At 46.4% G+C, this 18,118-nt stretch overlaps 1 protein-coding gene across 1 annotated transcript; it reads right to left on the bottom strand.

Annotated features, from left to right (window-relative positions):
- Positions 1-4,017: 4,017 nt before the first annotated feature.
- LOC144121790 (defensin-like) lies at positions 4,018-11,631 on the bottom strand. The gene is made up of 4 exons (XM_077655188.1): positions 11,510-11,631; positions 8,748-8,806; positions 6,341-6,400; positions 4,018-4,187 (listed from the first exon to the last, which is right to left on the bottom strand). Exons 1-4 carry the CDS (start codon positions 11,623-11,625, stop codon positions 4,063-4,065), a joined length of 360 nt encoding a protein of 119 aa, XP_077511314.1. The 5' UTR covers positions 11,626-11,631; the 3' UTR covers positions 4,018-4,062.
- Between the last annotated feature and the right edge of the window lie 6,487 nt (positions 11,632-18,118).

The following is an 18,118-nucleotide window of genomic DNA, read 5'->3' as shown; positions in this document are numbered from 1 at the left end:
TTCGGTTGCCATTTGTTTTAAAAAACAACCTTGCAGGTTTGCCACTCTTTTGCCTGGATTACCTTACAATTCATTTCACCTAGTACGGCATCATATTTTCCCAGTAGGAACATTTTCATGACGCCTCAAAGCTGCCATTCGGGCTCGTATATTCTTGGAGGCTACCACCTACGCTTGTGTACCTATTGGGCCTTCTCCGTTATCCAGAAGAGCTTTGACCTGTACTCGTGAGCTGGTCTCCCACTGAAGAGCGTGGAATTACAGCGTTAGCTCTATAAGGGACGCTGACCCGTTTCGCAGCGTTGGGCATCCGCCAAGGTTAAGCACTATGTAGAACAGAGAATTCGCGGAACGACGTTTTCGGAGCTTCACATGCACACCGCTGAGGACATACGGACGGACGAACGAATGGGCGAAAATGAGCGCGACATGGGACCAAGGGAAACAGTGATACTGCTGAAATTATAGCAGTGCTGTTGAAATTTTGTTGAAATTATTCTTTTGAAATTTTTGCAATACTGCTCGAGTGTTGTGTAGTACCAGAAGTGAAAGATGTGGTTCATGTGGGCTTCTATAGTGGAAAAACACGGCGCAGGGACATCCAGGAGGAGAAAACGGCAGACAGAGCGCTGTTACTGTCGTTTCGACTTGGACTTTCTTGCATCGTCATCATTTTCCAATGTGTGCAACTAACCAGATTGAAGATCTATACTTGGTGCCTTTAACGTTCTCTTTAGAAGCGCTAAACAATACAGCCAAAAAATCATGAGCACGGGAAGGGCTGTTGCCCAAAATAAGAATATGTTTATCGGGAGAGTGACATCTGCTTGCATTATATCTGCTTACATATTATCCTTAGTGCCTATCAATATGCGGAACAAACGTTAATGGTAGTAATTCTACTAGAATGAGTTTTAAAACTGATTATGCACGTCATTCTCACGGCCTCGTCTCCGTTCAATGCAGAGAAGTAACTTTATTAGATTTTGCGCACAGAGGGGGCTCCAGGTTCAGAAGCGCACCGCTGGTGGTGATTTCCCACCAAAAGGTCAGTTTCCGCCATGAAGCTCTAGTGGAGTGGCATATCGGCGGGTGGTTGTGTCGCACTTGTCCTGACAACGTGGTAAACAGCTCACAGGCTTCCCTTACTTTTTACAGCCTGAGACTTTATACGCAGCCCATGTCGTGCATTCGCATGGATGAAGCCCGTCCAAGGCAACCGATCGAAGCGGCAAGGCGTGAAAGATGAGAAAACGAAAGGAAGGGTTGCCATGGGATAAAAAATAAAAGTAGTGCCTTGAAATTGAGGGAGTATGCTGCAAACGGAGAGGTTGAACGAAGAAATAAACACAGCCATTCCGCCCGCCGCTAACTATCGGAACCGCGAAGGCCGTCGGCCACGTAAGTCTGTCCAATTGGCGCTGTGTTTCTCTCTCCCACCGAGCTGCTCCAGCTCGGAAGCGAAGAGCTCGGTGAGGGGTAGCTCAGTCAGCATCTCTCGGCGGGTGGCCGGAGGGACAAGATTACAAACCGGAAAACCAGCGCGCACGGATGGTGCATCAGCTGTCATTTTATTAGACCTCACAAGATATATATATATATATATATATATATATATATATATATATATATATATATATATATATATATATATAAAGAAAGGAGCTCGGGCCAGCGGAGCTCTGCTGTGCTTGGAGTCAATACAAAATAAATGCAAAGGACGCTTGTCTACCCGTGCGCGCGAGGCTTGCCGTCGACAAGAGCCAGCTGTGGTAGCCGCCAAGCGAGAAGCCAAGGAGGACCGCGCTGGAGTGAGCGTAGAATTCGTCAGCGCGATATAGCTGCCGCCGGCTCACACTCATTGTTTAACTGGGCCGTCGCCTAGTTAGCAAGTTGTTTTCACGTTCCTGTTTATGTTGCGCATAGCATAACCTTTCTTACAGCCACTTGTGTTCAGTTCGTATACCAACCATAAGCTCTGCTCTGGTGCTTGGAGCCGATGTGAGCTTAAACGAGTACATTTGGATGCAAGCACAAAACAAATTTTTAATGGTATGTCCTGTGATTTTTCTACCAGGGACGTTAGTATTCACAAAAACAAACCAAATCGATGAATTAGAAGCTGCTTCTGGGCAGGTTTTTGTACTATACGTGTTTTCTTGCCGACATATGATAGGTTACCAGAAAAACCTGATGGCCCATCAAGCTTCGTTGAGGATATCTAGAGCTTGAGGACCTCCCCGCAGTCGTCTTTTTATAATTTAGCAATGCAAAATTTACTCCGACGCCAGGAAAGACGTTAGCTTTTACTGCACTTATAAAGCATAATACGCTCACAGGACAAAAAAAAAACGGATGCGAGAACTTTATAAATAATTTTCATGAAGTGCCATGTTTAGTGAAGTTGGGCTTTACTCCGTGCATTGTCTATGCCTTCCCTAGACATTAGCGGTCGCAACTATTTATCAAGTAATTGCGTTAATCGGTTGTTTCTCTCCAATGTTCAGTGACTTTTATGGAGCTATAAGTGACCACTGAAATCAGTTCCCTTTCAGATGAAGTGATTGAATTGTGATCGGTTACTTATTTCCTGTAAATTGCTCAAGACGGGTTGGCAGATAACCTAGGTAATGTGAACGCCTGCACTGTAGACGTGAGTAAACAAAGACAAAAATAAACTTGCGCCTTAAAGCAGCTACCTGGCAAGACTGAAACGTACCAATTCAGGATTCAGAACTGGTGCGGCGTAGAAGTAATTAGAATGTGTACTGAAACAGGGCAGAATGTCTAAATGGCAGCTTGAACGTCATGCTCTCCGATTCTGCATTTTGCGGTATGTTGTATTATTTTGTGTCATGTTTTCTTGATGGGAGCGGTATGGGCTAGTTACTTTGGTCTCCCGTTCTGAGTCATGTTACTTATATCATAATGTAAAACCGGGTTAATAATAAAATAATTATAATAATAAACTGGGTTAATTGCAGAGATATTGCAGAGGAATTTGTCCTGCAGTGGGCGTAGTCCGCCTTATGAAGATGATGAATGAACATCGAATCTTTTTCTTTTTTGTGCGTGCTTGCCTGTTTGTCATGGTAAGTGTAAACTAAATGTGTTTTCTTTTTTCCCAAGAATTTCACTTTCCCTCCATTAAAATAGCCGCGGGATTGCGAGAGGCTCTGTGGGCCTCCATTTCAGCAATTTTGGCTCGCTTTTTTTTTCTCCCACACCGTTATCTTCACCTTCTACACTTCAACACCGGCGCCAACAATACTGTAGGAAGACCTGGCGATAAACCAGCGGCGCTGCGGTGAAACTTAGATTGGTTAATATGAAATTCAAGCATGTCGTGGTGCTGTTCTGCCTGCGTGCGAAACCTAACCGTCTTCTTGCAGACACTCATTCGCAATGCTTGCGTCTTAATTGACACCCGCTATCCCATCTTCCTTCCACCAGTCATGCCTTTGTGGAATAGCAGGTACATACCGCTTTCCCTGGCTTCACATCTATGCCTTTGCGTTTTTCATTTATTCACGGCACTAACAGACGGCGTACAGAGCTGAGGACGCCCGATTCAACTATCGACAAAGAGAGAGACAGCCGATTTCCTTTTGTGTTTCAGCGCGAGCGCAATTTGATGGTGGCTCCGAGAAGGCAGCAAAACATGACATCACCGACATCAGCCTAGGCTGCTTACTTTGTACGTATGTGCGACATTTTTGCGACGCTTGTCAGTGACCATACGGTGCCATATGGAATTGCCGCACGAAGGCTTGTCTTCGTCGAAGCTGCGGCGAAGTAGATGGCATTGTAGCCGACGACCTCCTACAGGTAGGAGCAGTGGCCTGTCAGTAAGTATTTGTGCAGCGCCATGTCACGCATCCAGTATTTCGATATGCTGAATGAATTATACTTTATGAGCGCATAAAAACAAGTCTTTAGCGCAAGAGGGCAGGTGCACCTGGCCATAGGGCGTCATAGCTCTATTACCGACGCACAAAGGCCACAGAGACACCGCCGTGCATGTGCGTAAGCTTTATTTTGCCATGTTGTGCCGGGTAGCACTCATCTCCTGATGCAAACGCAGGTTTGCCGAAACCGTCCCGCGCAGTATCCTCCTCGGCGGCGCAGTTCGTACTTGCAGTGCCAGTGGCAGTATCTCCTCCGGAATGGGCAGCCAAATCCACGGCCTGCGATTGCAGTGATATTACTTAATACGCTCACTTGTGTTCATCTTTCGATTAAGTGCTAATTGCTCGAACGAGCGGCTACAAAAACGCAAGACTTCAGCTAGAGCAATACTTCAAGACTTCAACGAGAGGAAATCACGTGATGCATCACTGGCCACAAGTGCAAGTGCGAGCGTCCAGAGCAGCAGCCAGCGCAGCGGCGGAGTTGACTGCCAAGCGCGCAGCTGTGGCGCAGATGAAGATCGAGGCACCTGCCACGCGCTATTTTGCCTCTCGTTAGAGGTCGAATCCAAGCGCCAGATGACGTTCAGGCTCAGCATGAAGGGAGTAGAGCTTTTCGCTGTAATATGTTGCTGGTAGGCCGAATTTATTGAAGATTTTAAGGCTCCTCTGCAACAGTAAGCAGCACTAAAAAACCCACACGCTTACCACATGACCCACGTGTGCCTGATCAAGCTGAAGACGCCGGAAACCAAGGGAGCCAAGGTCAAGGTAGGTGCTCCTAAAGTGAAACCAATGATCTCTTCGATGAAATGAAAACAATGAAGGCACTCTTGATGCGAACGCTTGCCCTGAATGAAGGGCCGAGTACGGCAAGAGAAAACCATGAAGGCGTTTCGGATGCCATTCGTTGTCCCCAGCTAATAAATCAGGAAAGCATTTGAGCACTAAGGCGAAGTCAGGGCCATCAGCCGGGACAGGTGGTTCGCTGAGGTTGCAGCAGCGGCCCGAGCAACCGGCTGCTCCTGCTGCGAAGCTTCAAACGGTCGCCGAAGGCGGACAATTTTTTCCGACATGGGGGTACCAACGGCACGGGGCTACTACACGCAGAGCAAGCATAGTGGGGCCAGCAAAAAGCACGCATGAAATCGACTAGGAATAGTGACATAAAAGCCACACAGTCCGCGAATGAAATTTGGGACGCAGGGATACAGTCGACGAAGACGCATGTAGCTTCCTCCGCTGCAACGCGCACATTCCTGTATGTCCCACAGCTCGAATGGCGCTAGCAGCGCTAGCCTCTCGAAGGTCGAAGAAACAAGAAAACCACTCAACCAGATTGGTAACAAAACTGTTGTGCTATAATTAGGCATTGCTGAGTATCATAAAAAGTACCGTAATCATCATGTTGTCTTTTTTTTCTCGCTGCAAAACTGGACACAATTTTTGAACGCGACGTCATTTGTTTACGAAGCACTGCCGACGTATTTTAGGGCCTACCTGGTCGGTTCCTACTACTGCTGCACACTGAAGCATGAACCAACTAGCGCTTTTTTCCACATTACATTATTCTAGCGAACAACCCATAAGGCAGGGTATTTTTAGAAAGTTGCAGCTGTCTACTCTTCCTAGGCTAAGTTGGTAAAAGCAATGAGGCTGATATAAATACAACCCCAAAGCAAAATTCTCAGTGCTCATTTCGTACAGGCCATAGCCGAAAACCAATCACAAGCACGAACTATACGCGGCCATATATAGGCTTCCAGACGCCTTTGTGCTGAATCTTGTTGATGCGCTTGTTAGTTTTAACAACGAGAAGCCTAAAATTTTACCAGTACTAATGATGCATGACATTGCATTTGTAGTTTATACATAGTTCATTGTTTTGTTGTACCTGAAAATGCTATTTTTGTTTTGCAAGTGCTGGCAGTTATGCAAAGTACTTCGGTTTTTTTAATAAATATTGTCTGTGCCCCTATATGTAATGCTTGATTCTTTGGTGATCGAGGTTTGGTTATTGCGAAGAAGTCTACAATGTTACGTTAATATTATATAATAACGATTTTTGTTCACTGGTAAAATTTTACTTTTGTTGTCCCGTGTGATCCAATATTCACGTGAACAGTGTAGTTTTGTATTAATGATTTGAATTCTTATGATGAAGTGCACTTGTGCTGTTCTCCTCAGTCACATTTCGTATACCTGCACGCTGAACTTCAACGCAACCAGAGTTTTCTGCAGGCATTGCAACCCATAGATTTTGCTTCGGCTTTGTGTAATGGAAAGGAACAAATGAAGACAGACCGAGAAAAATCTAGCAGCAGAATAAACCACAGGACGAACATCAGTGACGCGCGTCAACTTCTCTCCATGCGCACGCTGTTACACTGGCAGGCATGCCGAGAGTCAGACGGATTCTTGGCTGCACTTACGGACACGCAGATGGGGTTCTTGGCTCGTGTCCTCTGCCCCGGATGTCACGGTCAGGGAAACTGCACGCATGAAATTGAGCGGTGTTAACCCGGCGTGGAGCACATTTGAAGGCGCCAGATTCAAGCGGCGCATTTCTGTCATAGTCTTTTCGGCCACACTTGTCCCTGATAATTGCGCAGAACAGCATGGGACAGTGAAGTATACAACCTGCAATGTGCGCCCAAGGATTGGAAAATTATTAAAGTGGGCACTCATAAAAGTGCCAGTGGCCTGTCTACTAAAAGCAAATTGCCCTTAAGCAATTTTAATATATGGACAGAACTACCGGGGAAAATCCTGGGACAAAGCACCGAGGTTTGCCTGCCAGAAACGAGCTGAGAGTCATCCAACCACGTGGCCCGGTAGCGCGCATCGAAGAATGCCTCCCTTTGAATGCACATGTCGTAAGTACCGCGTCAGGCGCAGCCCTTTATTTTAGCTGAGGGCAGCATGACCCGACTTAATGTCCTGGAGGTAGTTGGGATATGTTCAGGGATGTAACATCGCAAAACGTTGTCACGAGTATCACCGTCGTCAAATGTACTTTACGGGGACAGATGCGGAACAGATTACAAAGAAGGCCGTAGAAGCAAAGCGGCAATCAAAAAACGTAAGATTGGCTGCGATACTTACTGCAGTCTAGTGGCTAACAAACAGATGTTTCATTGCAGGTTCATCATAGCAAAAACTGAAGTAAATTTGTGTCTGTATTTCAACTTAAATATGTTAAAAAGTCATTGATTCTTTCATTTGCGCCATCGTTAAAAAAACGCCGTTATAGTTGTATGGTGATTTATCGATCCTGAGGAGGCACATGGGCTATCAGGAATGCCGTATTGAAATGCTACGGGATATTTCAGACCACATTTTTTAATTATGGATTCTTTAAAAACGAATTCGCATGACGGACCATTAACCTGCGAACGAGGCATCAAGACGTATCGACCTTCCCCTCCGTGAGGTTCGCGCCTGATCCAGGTTAGAGAATGCCCGCGCGCATCTCAAACACGCTAATCGCCGCCTGCTCCCACGTTGAGATTTGGAGATGGCGATAGGCGGATAAGGCTTACGCGTGGTCGTCGCCCTGCTGTGTCTGCGGACAACGTTAGGCAAGCGCAAACATGAGAGGCCGGAAGTTTGATCTTACGTAGTGCCTGGTCCGCAATTCAAAGATCGCTCGTATGGGTCCACATTTACGTGCACTGGCATTGTCCAGCATGCGCGTGTTTTTGCGTTTCACCTTCATCGAAGTGCGGCCGCAGCCGGGATTCTATTCCGTGAACGTGGAATTAGCAGCCGAAAGCTAAACCCATAGAACCACCACCGCGAGTGAGGAGAATAAAAGGGAAGGCTTTTTTTCATCCTGCTTCATGTAGATATAGATGCAAAGATACTGAGATAGAAAAGTACACATCTACCCAGTAGTTTCTTTTTTTTCTGCAAGAGTTCTATTCTGCCAAGTCCAAGGAAAAGTCCTTAAGAACATTGGTACATTACTGCAAACATCTGATAAAAAACAAGAAATATAGGTTAGTTCAATGAAGTCAAAATTAACACGTAGAGTTGTGTTTGATGAGAAAACGGACCTTGCATATGCCTCAAAACTAGAGGAACGCGATAATTCACAACTTTGACCAAGAATCGAATATGTTTGTTATTCAGTTCATATCTGCATTCATCAATAAAAATTTTCGAATAATTTTATAGTATCGAATAACGGGTTGATTTTCATAAATGAGACTGCGGCAAAACAATGGAATCTGGCCAAATATACGAAGATAGTTTGAAGAGGCAGAAAAATACCCTAAATGCGTCCTGTTCTCTTCCATCCTCATCGTTTGTCTCGTGACCGGCCCTATTCGGATGCTGTCATGCTTATACGACGTGGGAAATGGCAAATGTAGGCTTTCCCACATATCAAACGTGACCAGGCTCAGATGAGTGAGTACGCGCTTCGAACGTTTACAACAGGAAAGAGGGTTTTTTTGTTTCATTCTTGTATACAGCGTTACATACGGAGAATTTTGTCCCACTTGCCTTATTCCGAAACTTTTTCCATGCCAAAAATATTTTGGGTGCAACATCTGAAGGAACTTTTCGTTCATATTCGATTCGTTTTCTAAGGATTTCAATATTCGTCCGCCCCTACTAAATTCATATGGGAAGTATAGGGCCTACCCTGCGCAATTAGAACAAGCTATCGTTCTGGCACATGACGGGCGAAATTTTCTTTATAAATGTCACCACATAGCATTAATGAGGAATTCCTTGATACGGCAAGTATCAAGTCTCTTGAAATGGCTATAACCGCAACAATGTTCCATGTTCGCGTCTGGTTCGCAAGAAAAGAACAGCATGCATCCTCACCGGCCAGCAGCACGAGCAGGAATACTACGGACAGCCTCATCTTCAGCTGGCTTCGGCACCTGTGTACACGAGGGGGAACGTTTCACGTGCAGATTTATAACACTGTACTGCAGCTAAGCCTTGAATCGAGCGTCATCTTGTGGTTGCAAAGGTAGCATAAAAACATTGACAACTTCCTCCCGGTTCACTCAGATGCTGAACAGTCTACAAGAGCAGTTGACTCCTGCCGGAAAATCATGACAGCACCGTGATTTCTTTCTTCCAAGGTGTCAAGGAATTTCGCTTAACTCCTCAACAGCAGAGCGAACAGATGTTGGTGATACTTCGCCATGTAAGCTTATGCCTTCAGGAAATACGCGATGCACAGAACAGAGAAGATATCGGAACTACTAAGCGAACAAGGTATGTAAGCGGATCAGTCGACAGCAGAGCACCTACGCTTGCGTGAAATAAGCCGTAGCCTATTGCACATGCTCTAAAGCTCAACACTCCGGTGAGGCCAGGATATGACGTAATTTTTTTTATAGACACTTTCGGATCACCTGCTGCATGAGCTCTTTGGGAATTATTTCCCTCAACGGAGGCAGGAAAGAGGAAAAGAAACTGTTCGAAGCTCAAAGAGCTGATTCCGTGCAACTCGTGCCCGCGCCTACGCCAAACTGCGTGGTTGTACCGGTAGTAGTTCATTCAAAGGAAATAACAGTAATGAGGTTTCCGGTCGCGCAAACTGCCGCGTGCTTATAGTCATATCCCGACTAGTAAATGTTGTTACTCAACCACACCAACTGCGAAAGGGCGGGAGTCCAGCTCCACGGCACACAAAGGCCCCACAACGTCGCCTCGCCAACCTTGTCGATTTGGAACAAATAGAGCACAGAACCTCTCCATGGATAGGGCTCGAAATGTTTACTTCCCTTTTACAAACCATTGCTATTACTTTCCTTGCCCCAGAAAAATGACAGAGGAAAAACATACTCTGCTTTCTAGATTATCCTAAATGGGAGCCACAGCACCGTGAACAACGTTGGCAAGTAAGGGCGCTCGACAATGCTGAAATCAGAGACAGCGATGGCCCTCCGCCGCGTGTATGACGCTGTCCCAAGGAGTCCTCTCTCCCTGACCTCCGAGACCTGTCCTTCCTGACCTTCATATGAATAATGGTTTTTGTTTCTGGCATTGCACGCGCACAACGTACTGCACAGCACATGAATGCGAGACGCTTTGATAGCAGAGTGGAGCCGTGACAGGCTCATGGAGCGGTCAGCTGCGGAGGGCACCGGGTTTCTAACTGAAAAGCGGTTCGCAACAAAGGCAGCAGTCAACCCTTCGCGGTACACGGAACATGCAGCGCCGTTGGCAGCTCGACATTGAGCTAAGCGCCGATATCTACAGGAAGAGCATTATCGCGTGCGTGACCGCTGTCAGGCCACTTTTAGCGAGTGCGTCGATATCGGGGAGGGCTTTTCCTCTGGCAGCCATGAGCGGTGCTTTATTTCGGTAACGTGCAACGCTACCGAACGCAGTCATCGGTCAGAGCAACGCAACCTATATTACTGATAAACGAATCCCGAAACAGGGCACCAGGGACCACAAGACGACTGGAGAGAGGAACTTTTTACTGGTTATACCTAAATAGCGACTGTGTAGGAAACACTTGTTCCTTCGCACCTTTCATGTTAGAAACACAGTAGGCGCGCGAGGACGATGTGCGCTTTTAATAATTGTTAGGTTCTCAACGTCATTGTTGAAGATGTTCGTTTCCTAATGCTAAAAGCTCCATAATAATACTAATTCGTTTATTTTACATTCTTTCGAAAGTAGCCACCGGTGCACTTAGGCAGCGATATGAAACGTATAGCGAATAAGCGATGGCTGCCAACAGACAGCTGCGGCGATGAAAGGGGGAAACTTGCTACGAAGGGATGACCACGGCCAAAACATGACAAAAACTTGCTAAACAGCAGAGCAAGAGGCAATTACTCCTTCTTTTGGAGAACTTGCCTAGATGGGGTGCAGTTTAAATAACGGTGTGATTAATTACTCATTAGTATCTATTCAAGCTCAGCTATACAGCACGAAAAATAAAACCTTAGTAGATTTGACAGAAAGATCGAGGTTACAAATTTTTCTGGCGCGCGGATCAAACGCGGGACGACCACGTGTCCTAGGCCGTCGCCCTATAGACTAATCTAACTAGCACGGCTAGCAGGTGGTGCTGCAAGCCCAAATTGTTCAAGCACTTCGAACGGGACAACTAATAGATGGTAGGGTGACTGCCCCGGACAAGTGATGGCGGAGAGTCTGATCCCCGCAACAGAACTAATTTTATGACCACGAAATTTCTGTCGAAGCTATATAGCTTTGCTTTTAGCCGTATGGTTGAGTTTGTGCGTATGCTAATAATTACTAGCTCGCTAATTCAAGCCTACTCTGCCTTGGACGATTCCCGTAAACATTTAGAGAATACTGTTCGCATTTCGAGTTGTACAGCTAGGCCTCGTCCTACCATTGCTTTTTGCCGTAATGGTTAGCTTCGTTTTAAGGGCGATTGCTCCGGACAGGCGGTGGTTTAGGGTTCGATGTCCGGGCCAGAACAAATTTTGCATCAACGACAAAGTTTAGCTGAACTGTAAACTTTCTGAAGAGGCCTTTGTCTGCAATGGTCATTAGTCATTACGGACTATGAGAAAAATAGACTGGTTATATTTAGAGAGGACACCTGCTTTGTAAGCATGAATTATATTCGAGATGATTATACTTACACTATCTTCCAACAGCGCGCTGACAAATATGGAATGAAACGTGCTGAAGCTTGTAGATAGCCACTTTTATAGGGCGTGGTGGTTTGTGTGCTCAAGGTAAACCAGACAACCGCCATTGTGTTTGTGTCAGCTTGATGTAGAGAGTAGACTCTTTTACGACCAGCACAGAATAGAAGAAGACAGGCTTCCGTTGAGGTCTTAACTAAATACATCATAAAGTTGGAAAACAAGAATACGGTATGCAGCTGTCGAGCAGACATAGAGGAAATGAATACGGAGAGCGAAAAAAAAAGCTATACGACAGGCCAAGATGTGGGAGACAGTGGGAAAAATAGTGCAATTGTTAGGTTGATCTGCAAGGTCAGTTATAGCAGCTGAGTGGTAAGTGTCGGTTCCCTGTTGTTCACGTATTGTCTGCACCGTTTAAGGTTTTAACAAAGTCGAGGCCTGTTTCCCGAACAAGCTGTGCGTGTCGTCCGTTTGTCAGAACCTTGAAGAACCTTTCTGCTACGTCGTTCACGGGCAAATCATATGAACGCTGAACAAGAAATGAAGCTCTTAATTCACTGTAATTAAGGCCGTAGGCTGCATTGTCAATATTTAAGCACATTTTGATGGATATTTTGAAAAAACAGCGCCACGACAAAATGAAAAAAGGGGGACTAGATGCGCCTAGCCATGATCAGCGCCGTCTGCGTCCGCTTTTCTCTCACTGGCTTGTGTAGATATATGTGAATATACGCGATATGACATCCTAGTCGAAATCAAGAAGAGAGTGTCATAGGCAGTGCATGTAATGCGAAGGCATGGTGACCGCTGGTGCTTAAGGGTAACGGAATGATTCCAAGAGAAGGCAATCGTAGTGGAGGCAGTAAAAAGTTAAGTGGGCTGATAACATCAGGAAGTTTCCCGGGATAAGGTGGCCGCAGCTGGCACAGGGCATGGTTAATTGGAAGGAGAGGCCTTTTCCCGGCTGTGGGTGTAGTCAAACATGATGATGATGATGATGATGATAAGCAACATAAATATTCGCCCGTTTTGTGTCAGGACCAATTACCAGGTTTCCTAATTTATTTACTTGCATCAAAATAGATTTCTGCGAAACTGAAGAAAATTACTAAAGAAATTGACTCACAAGCAAGCAGTCACTTTTATTCTGTGGTCAAAGAGCAACGCCAGAAAAACTGATCGAGTCCATACAATAAACATATTTTGTAAATGAAGACGGTTCACATCTTATCCTCCGGTTTCGTCAACCCTCGTGTTCTTGTGTTGTTCAGGCAATGTTAAAGAACAGTGCAAGAAATTGCATAGGGCTTCCAGATCGAAAGAAGTGACCGGTGTATTAAAGATCATCCGCTCAGTTTGACAGGTAATAAAATTGCGCTGCTACGATTAAAGTACCAGACTGGGACATTTTACGAAAAAGTGAAAGTGCGAGGTTTCTTAATACACTGGTGAAAACTTTGCACAGACGCCGTCATCATAGATACTATTTGAATGGCATTGTACTTTAGGTTTTAACTCGTCAGCGTTAAGGGTCCCGTGCCGCAGAAGAGCCGTCGTCGGCGTCGTTGGCCGTGAGCGAAAATAACCTTGAAAAAGCCTCATTAAAGCAACATAAACGTTAGGTGAGCCACATAGGTCGCGTGACCTTGGGACGTCACAACCTACCCACCAGATCGTGGGCAAACTGCACAACAAGCGAACAACCTGGGCCGAGCAAGCCCTGCCTATGGCAGCATCTGACATCATAGGGCAGCGGCGCATCGCTTAACTGCTGCACTGCTGAGTTAGGAGCAGAGGTGGGCAAATGACCTCATTTTTACTTTTCCTCCCTAACCCTCACTTTTGAATCCAATGCCCTCCCTAGCCCTCACCCTCACTTAGAAAAATTTGTTGGCCCTCCCTCGCCCCCGCCCTCACATCGTCGGCCCTCCCTCACCGTCACTAACAGTCCTTTCAAAATTCGAGTTATATTTTGTAGGCTGCAACTTCTGGCGATATTACTGAGTAATAAACACACAAAACCTCAAAGCTCTATTGGATGAGAGGCTAGAAGCTTATACGTTGTGTGTGTGGGGGTTCGTGTGCGTGAGCTGTTTGAGCTAATACGTAATAAAACACCGAGACAGTAACGAGTTGAGCCCTAAAATGTCACTCTGGCTTTACTACTGGCACGCACGGCATGCATACATGTGCCCTGCACTTACATCATTATCTGCTGTAACATTATTCGCTATGTGTATTTGTTTTGCTTATACTGCTATCCGAACTGGCGATATTAGCAGGGAGGGATACGTATAAGTCAACACAAAGTAATAAGACAGGCAATGAACACAATAGAATAGTGGAACATTGTATATTGTCACGTAATGGTGATGGCAGTCGAAGCAGCGATGAAGACGGACGAAAGGGTCTTCTAAAAAAACTGTTTATTGGGCTGGCATGAACCAAAAATGGACTGAATCACTCGGCGACGGCGAAGCGACAAGCGTGCTCGGCGGTCGTCGAACAGGATGCCCGCCGCTGTCGGCCGTGCTCAATTTAAACCTGATAGCGAACATTCGAGATAAAGAGCGCAAAGTTACTAGAACATTCCGGAACAACGTAGAATCAGCTCTGCCTGGCTGCGATCAATCGAGATAAATCTAGTCGCGTCTTGCGTTGCAAACAAAGCGATAAAGTGGTGTCGCAGCAGATTTCAAAAACGAACAAACACTGCAAATATTCGCGGCATTACTCCCCTCTCAAACAAGCATCGACCCGATGCATTAAAACAAATAATGCGACTAGTAAGGGAAAAAACGGATCTTGCGAAAATAGAGCATGGAAATGCAGCGGCCTTTAGCGCGCATAATACGGCTTCAGACGGACTACATGGACAACTTCTGGTCGTACGCGGCGTCGCTGGGATGCAGTCATTGCGTCAGGGATGACTTCATAATCCAGTTCACCCAGCCGACGAAGAACCTTGTACGGGCCGAAATAGCGGCGCAAAAGCTTTCCACTCAATCCACGACGGCGAATGGGCGTCCACACCCAGACTTGGCCTCCTGGCTTGTATTCCACGTTGCGTCTTCGTAGGTTGTAGCGTCTGACGTCGGACCGCTGCTGGTCTTTGATCCGTAATCGGGCAAGCCTTCGAACTTCTGCGCGTTGAAGGTAGGCGGCAACGTCGACGTTCTCTTCTTCTGTAACGTTGGGCAGCATGGCGTCTAGCGTGGTCGTGGCATCCCTGCCATGGACGAGCCTAAAAGGCGTCATCTGGGTGGTCTTCTGCACTGCGGTGTTGGAGGCGAAGACGACGTAAGGCAGGATGACATCCCAGGTTTTATGTTCGGCATCGACATACATAGCGAGCATATCGGCGATGGTTTTGTTCAGGCGCTCGGTCAGTCAATTGGTCTGCGGATGGTATGCAGTTGTCCTCCGGTGGCTGGTTTGGCTGTAGCGCAGGATGGCTTGCGTGAGTTCCGCCGTAAATGCTGTTCCTCTGTCCGTGATGAGCACATCGGGGGCGCCGTGTCGAAGAAGAATGCACTCCACGAAAATTTTGGCCACTTCTGCTGCTGTTCCGTTCGGTAGGGCTTTCGCCTCGGCGTAGCGGGTCAGGTAGTCGGTCGCTATGATGATCCACTTATTTCCAGATGTTGACGTTGGAAAAGGGCCAAGCAAGTGCATGCCAATCTGCTGAAAGGGCCTTGAGGGAGGTTCAATGGGTTTCAGAAATCCTGCTGGTCGTGTGGGAGGAGTCTTTCGTTGCTGACAATCTCGGCATGTTTTCACATAGTGTGCGACATCGGCAGACAGTCGGGGCCAGTAATGTCTTGAATGCGGCGGAGGGTGCGAGTAAACCCGAGATGTCCAGCTGTCGGCTCGTCGTGTGAAGCCTGTAGAACTTCTTCGCGGAGACAAATAGGTACAACAAGGAGGTAGGCTGTTTTGTTCGCTGTAAAGTTCTTCACAAGGACCTCATTCTGCACACAGAAGGAAAACAGTCCTCGCTTGAATGAAGCGGGGGGTGAAGAAGCCTTGCCTTCCAGGTACTCGATGAGGCCTTTTAGGTTGGGGTCCGAGGGTTGCTGCTGAGCAAAAGAGCTTGCGCTGATGGGTCCCAGGAAGGCGTCCTCATCGTCGTCCGGCGGCGGTGCATCTACAGGGGCTCGTGAGAGGCAATCGGCGTCAGTGTGCTTGCGTCCGGAATTGTAAACGACGGTGACGTCAAACTCCTGGAGACGCAGACTCCATCGAGCGAGTCGGTCAGAGGGATCCTTCAAATTGGCAAGCCAGCAGAGCGCATGGTGGTCGCTGACCACCTTGAACGGCCGTCCGTAGAAATAGGGGCGGAATTTCGACGTAGCCCAGATGATGGCAAGGCACTCCTTCTCAGTGGTCGAATAGTTAGCTTCGGCCTTGGAAAGGGAACGGCTAGCGTATGCGATGACCTTCTCCAGCCCGTCACTTTTTTGAACGAGAACGGCTCCTAGGCCCACGCTGCTTGCGTCGGTATGAACTTCAGTATGTTCCATGTTCCGGACGCCCCCTTCAAGTCGTGAACCCAGCCCTAAGCGCTTCACACCCGAGGATGAACCAGCAGCTCAGCGAGCCAGCCGACGTCTCCAGGGAGAGGAGCCTGAGTTCGGGAAACTGCCGGACCGCACCAGACAGCGAAAAGACGCTGCTACCCAGCACCTCCACCAGATGTCACGTAGTGGTGACGGCAGTCGAAGCAGCGATGAAGACGGACGAAAGGGTCTTCTAAAAGAACTGTTTATTGGGCTGACTTGCACCCAGAATGGACTGAATCACTCGGCGGCGGCGAAGCGACAAGCGTGCTCGGCGGTCGTCGAACAGAATGCCCGCCGCTGTCGGCCGTGCTCAATTTAAAGCTGATAGCGAAAATTCGAGATAAAGAGCGCAAAGTTACTATAACATTGCGGAACAACGTAGAATCAGCTCTGCCTGGCTGCGATCAATCGAGATAAATCTAGTCGTGTCTTGCGTCGCAAACAAAGCGATAAAGTGGTGTCGCGGCAGATTTGAAAAACGAACAAACACTGCAAATATTCGCGGCAATATTGAAAATTTTGGAAAGTAAGCATACACAACACATTTTTAAACAATACTGGAAAGAAATGTCGACATAGACGATTTTAAAACGTGGTCACTGGTTAGGAGATTTCGTTCCATTACTGCTCGTCGAAAGAAAGAATACTTAAAATGGTTATTAGGCGTGTTAAGTGGCGTTAATGTGCGACTACGTCTGCGCCTAGTGGCGTAACCAGGTGAAAAAGAAATTCTTCTCGTGAGATCTGTCTTATAGCGGCCGTTAATAAATTGAAAGAGGAATTTTAGTAGCGACAGACGCTTTCTTTGCGTTAATGGGGCAAAGTCCGCTTTAATTAACAGTTATGTCACTGACGTACGTCCAAATCTCTTATAAATGTAGCGAGCTGCTTTTCGTAGCACCATATCTAACTTATTATTGAAAGTTTTCGTAAAAGAGTCCCAAATAACGCATGCATACTCTAGTATCCGCAGAATTATGTTTTTGTATGCGAGCAGTCGGACAGAAGAAGTACAGTCCCAAAGTTCTCCTCAGAAAGACAAACTTGCGATTAACATTACCCATAATGTAGTCAGTGTGCTTAGTCGAAGTGAGGTCAATATTAATCAAGAATCTAAGATACTTACAATGTATCTCGAGAAAAGTTTCGATAGGATAAATATTTAGGTTTCTTATCAAAAGCGGCGTCTGCAGTAGTGAGCAGTAAAGCTTTGTGATCCGATATTCTATCTACTATCTGGCTATTTGTTTTGGCAATAATTGATCCGCTAATAACAAAGAGGCCAAGCATTGATTAACAATGCCCTGAAATATGTTGTTTCCTTCTAAAATCTGCGATGAGTCGAAGGCAAAAGCAACGCACCGCATAGCCTCACCTTGGGTGTCATGCTTTTTTGCTGAAAAATTTGACCGGTCTATTTCACGCAGATTAAAATATCCTGACAGTATATTACGATTATTTGGGTTAACATTTGTGCACAAACATTTTTTCAGTTCCTATAATAAGGCAACGGTAGAGCGCGTGGGGGGGGGGGGGGGGGGGGGGGCTGTACATTGCTCCAATAATATATCTAACGTTTCCATAGTACGTTGTGCAAAAAATTCAATCTACATTGGGTACATCAGGCATCGATAAAATTCGCAAGAATGATTTAAACCGGATGCTGACATCTGCACCTCTACCATAACGATCCTCTCGTTACGAACTGTAGCCAGCGGTAACGAACTCACTGTCAAACACTGTATTGTTTAGCCAAGTTTCTGTCAAAACCTCTATTTCAGGGTCACGGAAAAGCAGAAGAGCCTCCAACTCAGTTGACTTGCTTATAATACTTCTGCAATTAACATTTAGTATTTTCAGGGTCTGAAATCACCTTGTCTGGAGTCAGCTTGATTTCTTTATAGGCCTAAAGCGAGGAGCTCTTGTTGCATCCCAACCCTACACTACGCTATTAACGCTTAGCTTGTCATAGATTAGCTTTAAAGCTTGAGCCCTCTTCTTTCCACTGTTGTTTCCGTATTTCCCTAACTCGTTTAGA

This window comes from Amblyomma americanum, chromosome 2, assembly GCF_052857255.1.
Source record: "Amblyomma americanum isolate KBUSLIRL-KWMA chromosome 2, ASM5285725v1, whole genome shotgun sequence".
NCBI classification, from domain to species: Eukaryota; Metazoa; Arthropoda; class Arachnida; order Ixodida; family Ixodidae; genus Amblyomma; species Amblyomma americanum.
This window is presented reverse-complemented; position numbering and strand designations above follow the sequence as displayed.

Bases quoted from the DNA above. Each gene is read 5' to 3' on its own strand.
- LOC144121790 (XM_077655188.1), bottom strand. From the start codon at position 11,625: ATGGCGGTTGTCTGGTTTACCTTGAGCACACAAACCACCACGCCCTAT. The intron at 8,807-11,509 runs GTAAGTATAATC...TCGTGTACACAG, and splicing joins GCGCGCTGTTGGAAGATAGT to GTGCCGAAGCCAGCTGAAGA. The intron at 4,188-6,340 runs GTAAGTGCAGCC...CTGCAATCGCAG, and splicing joins AGAACCCCATCTGCGTGTCC to GCCGTGGATTTGGCTGCCCA.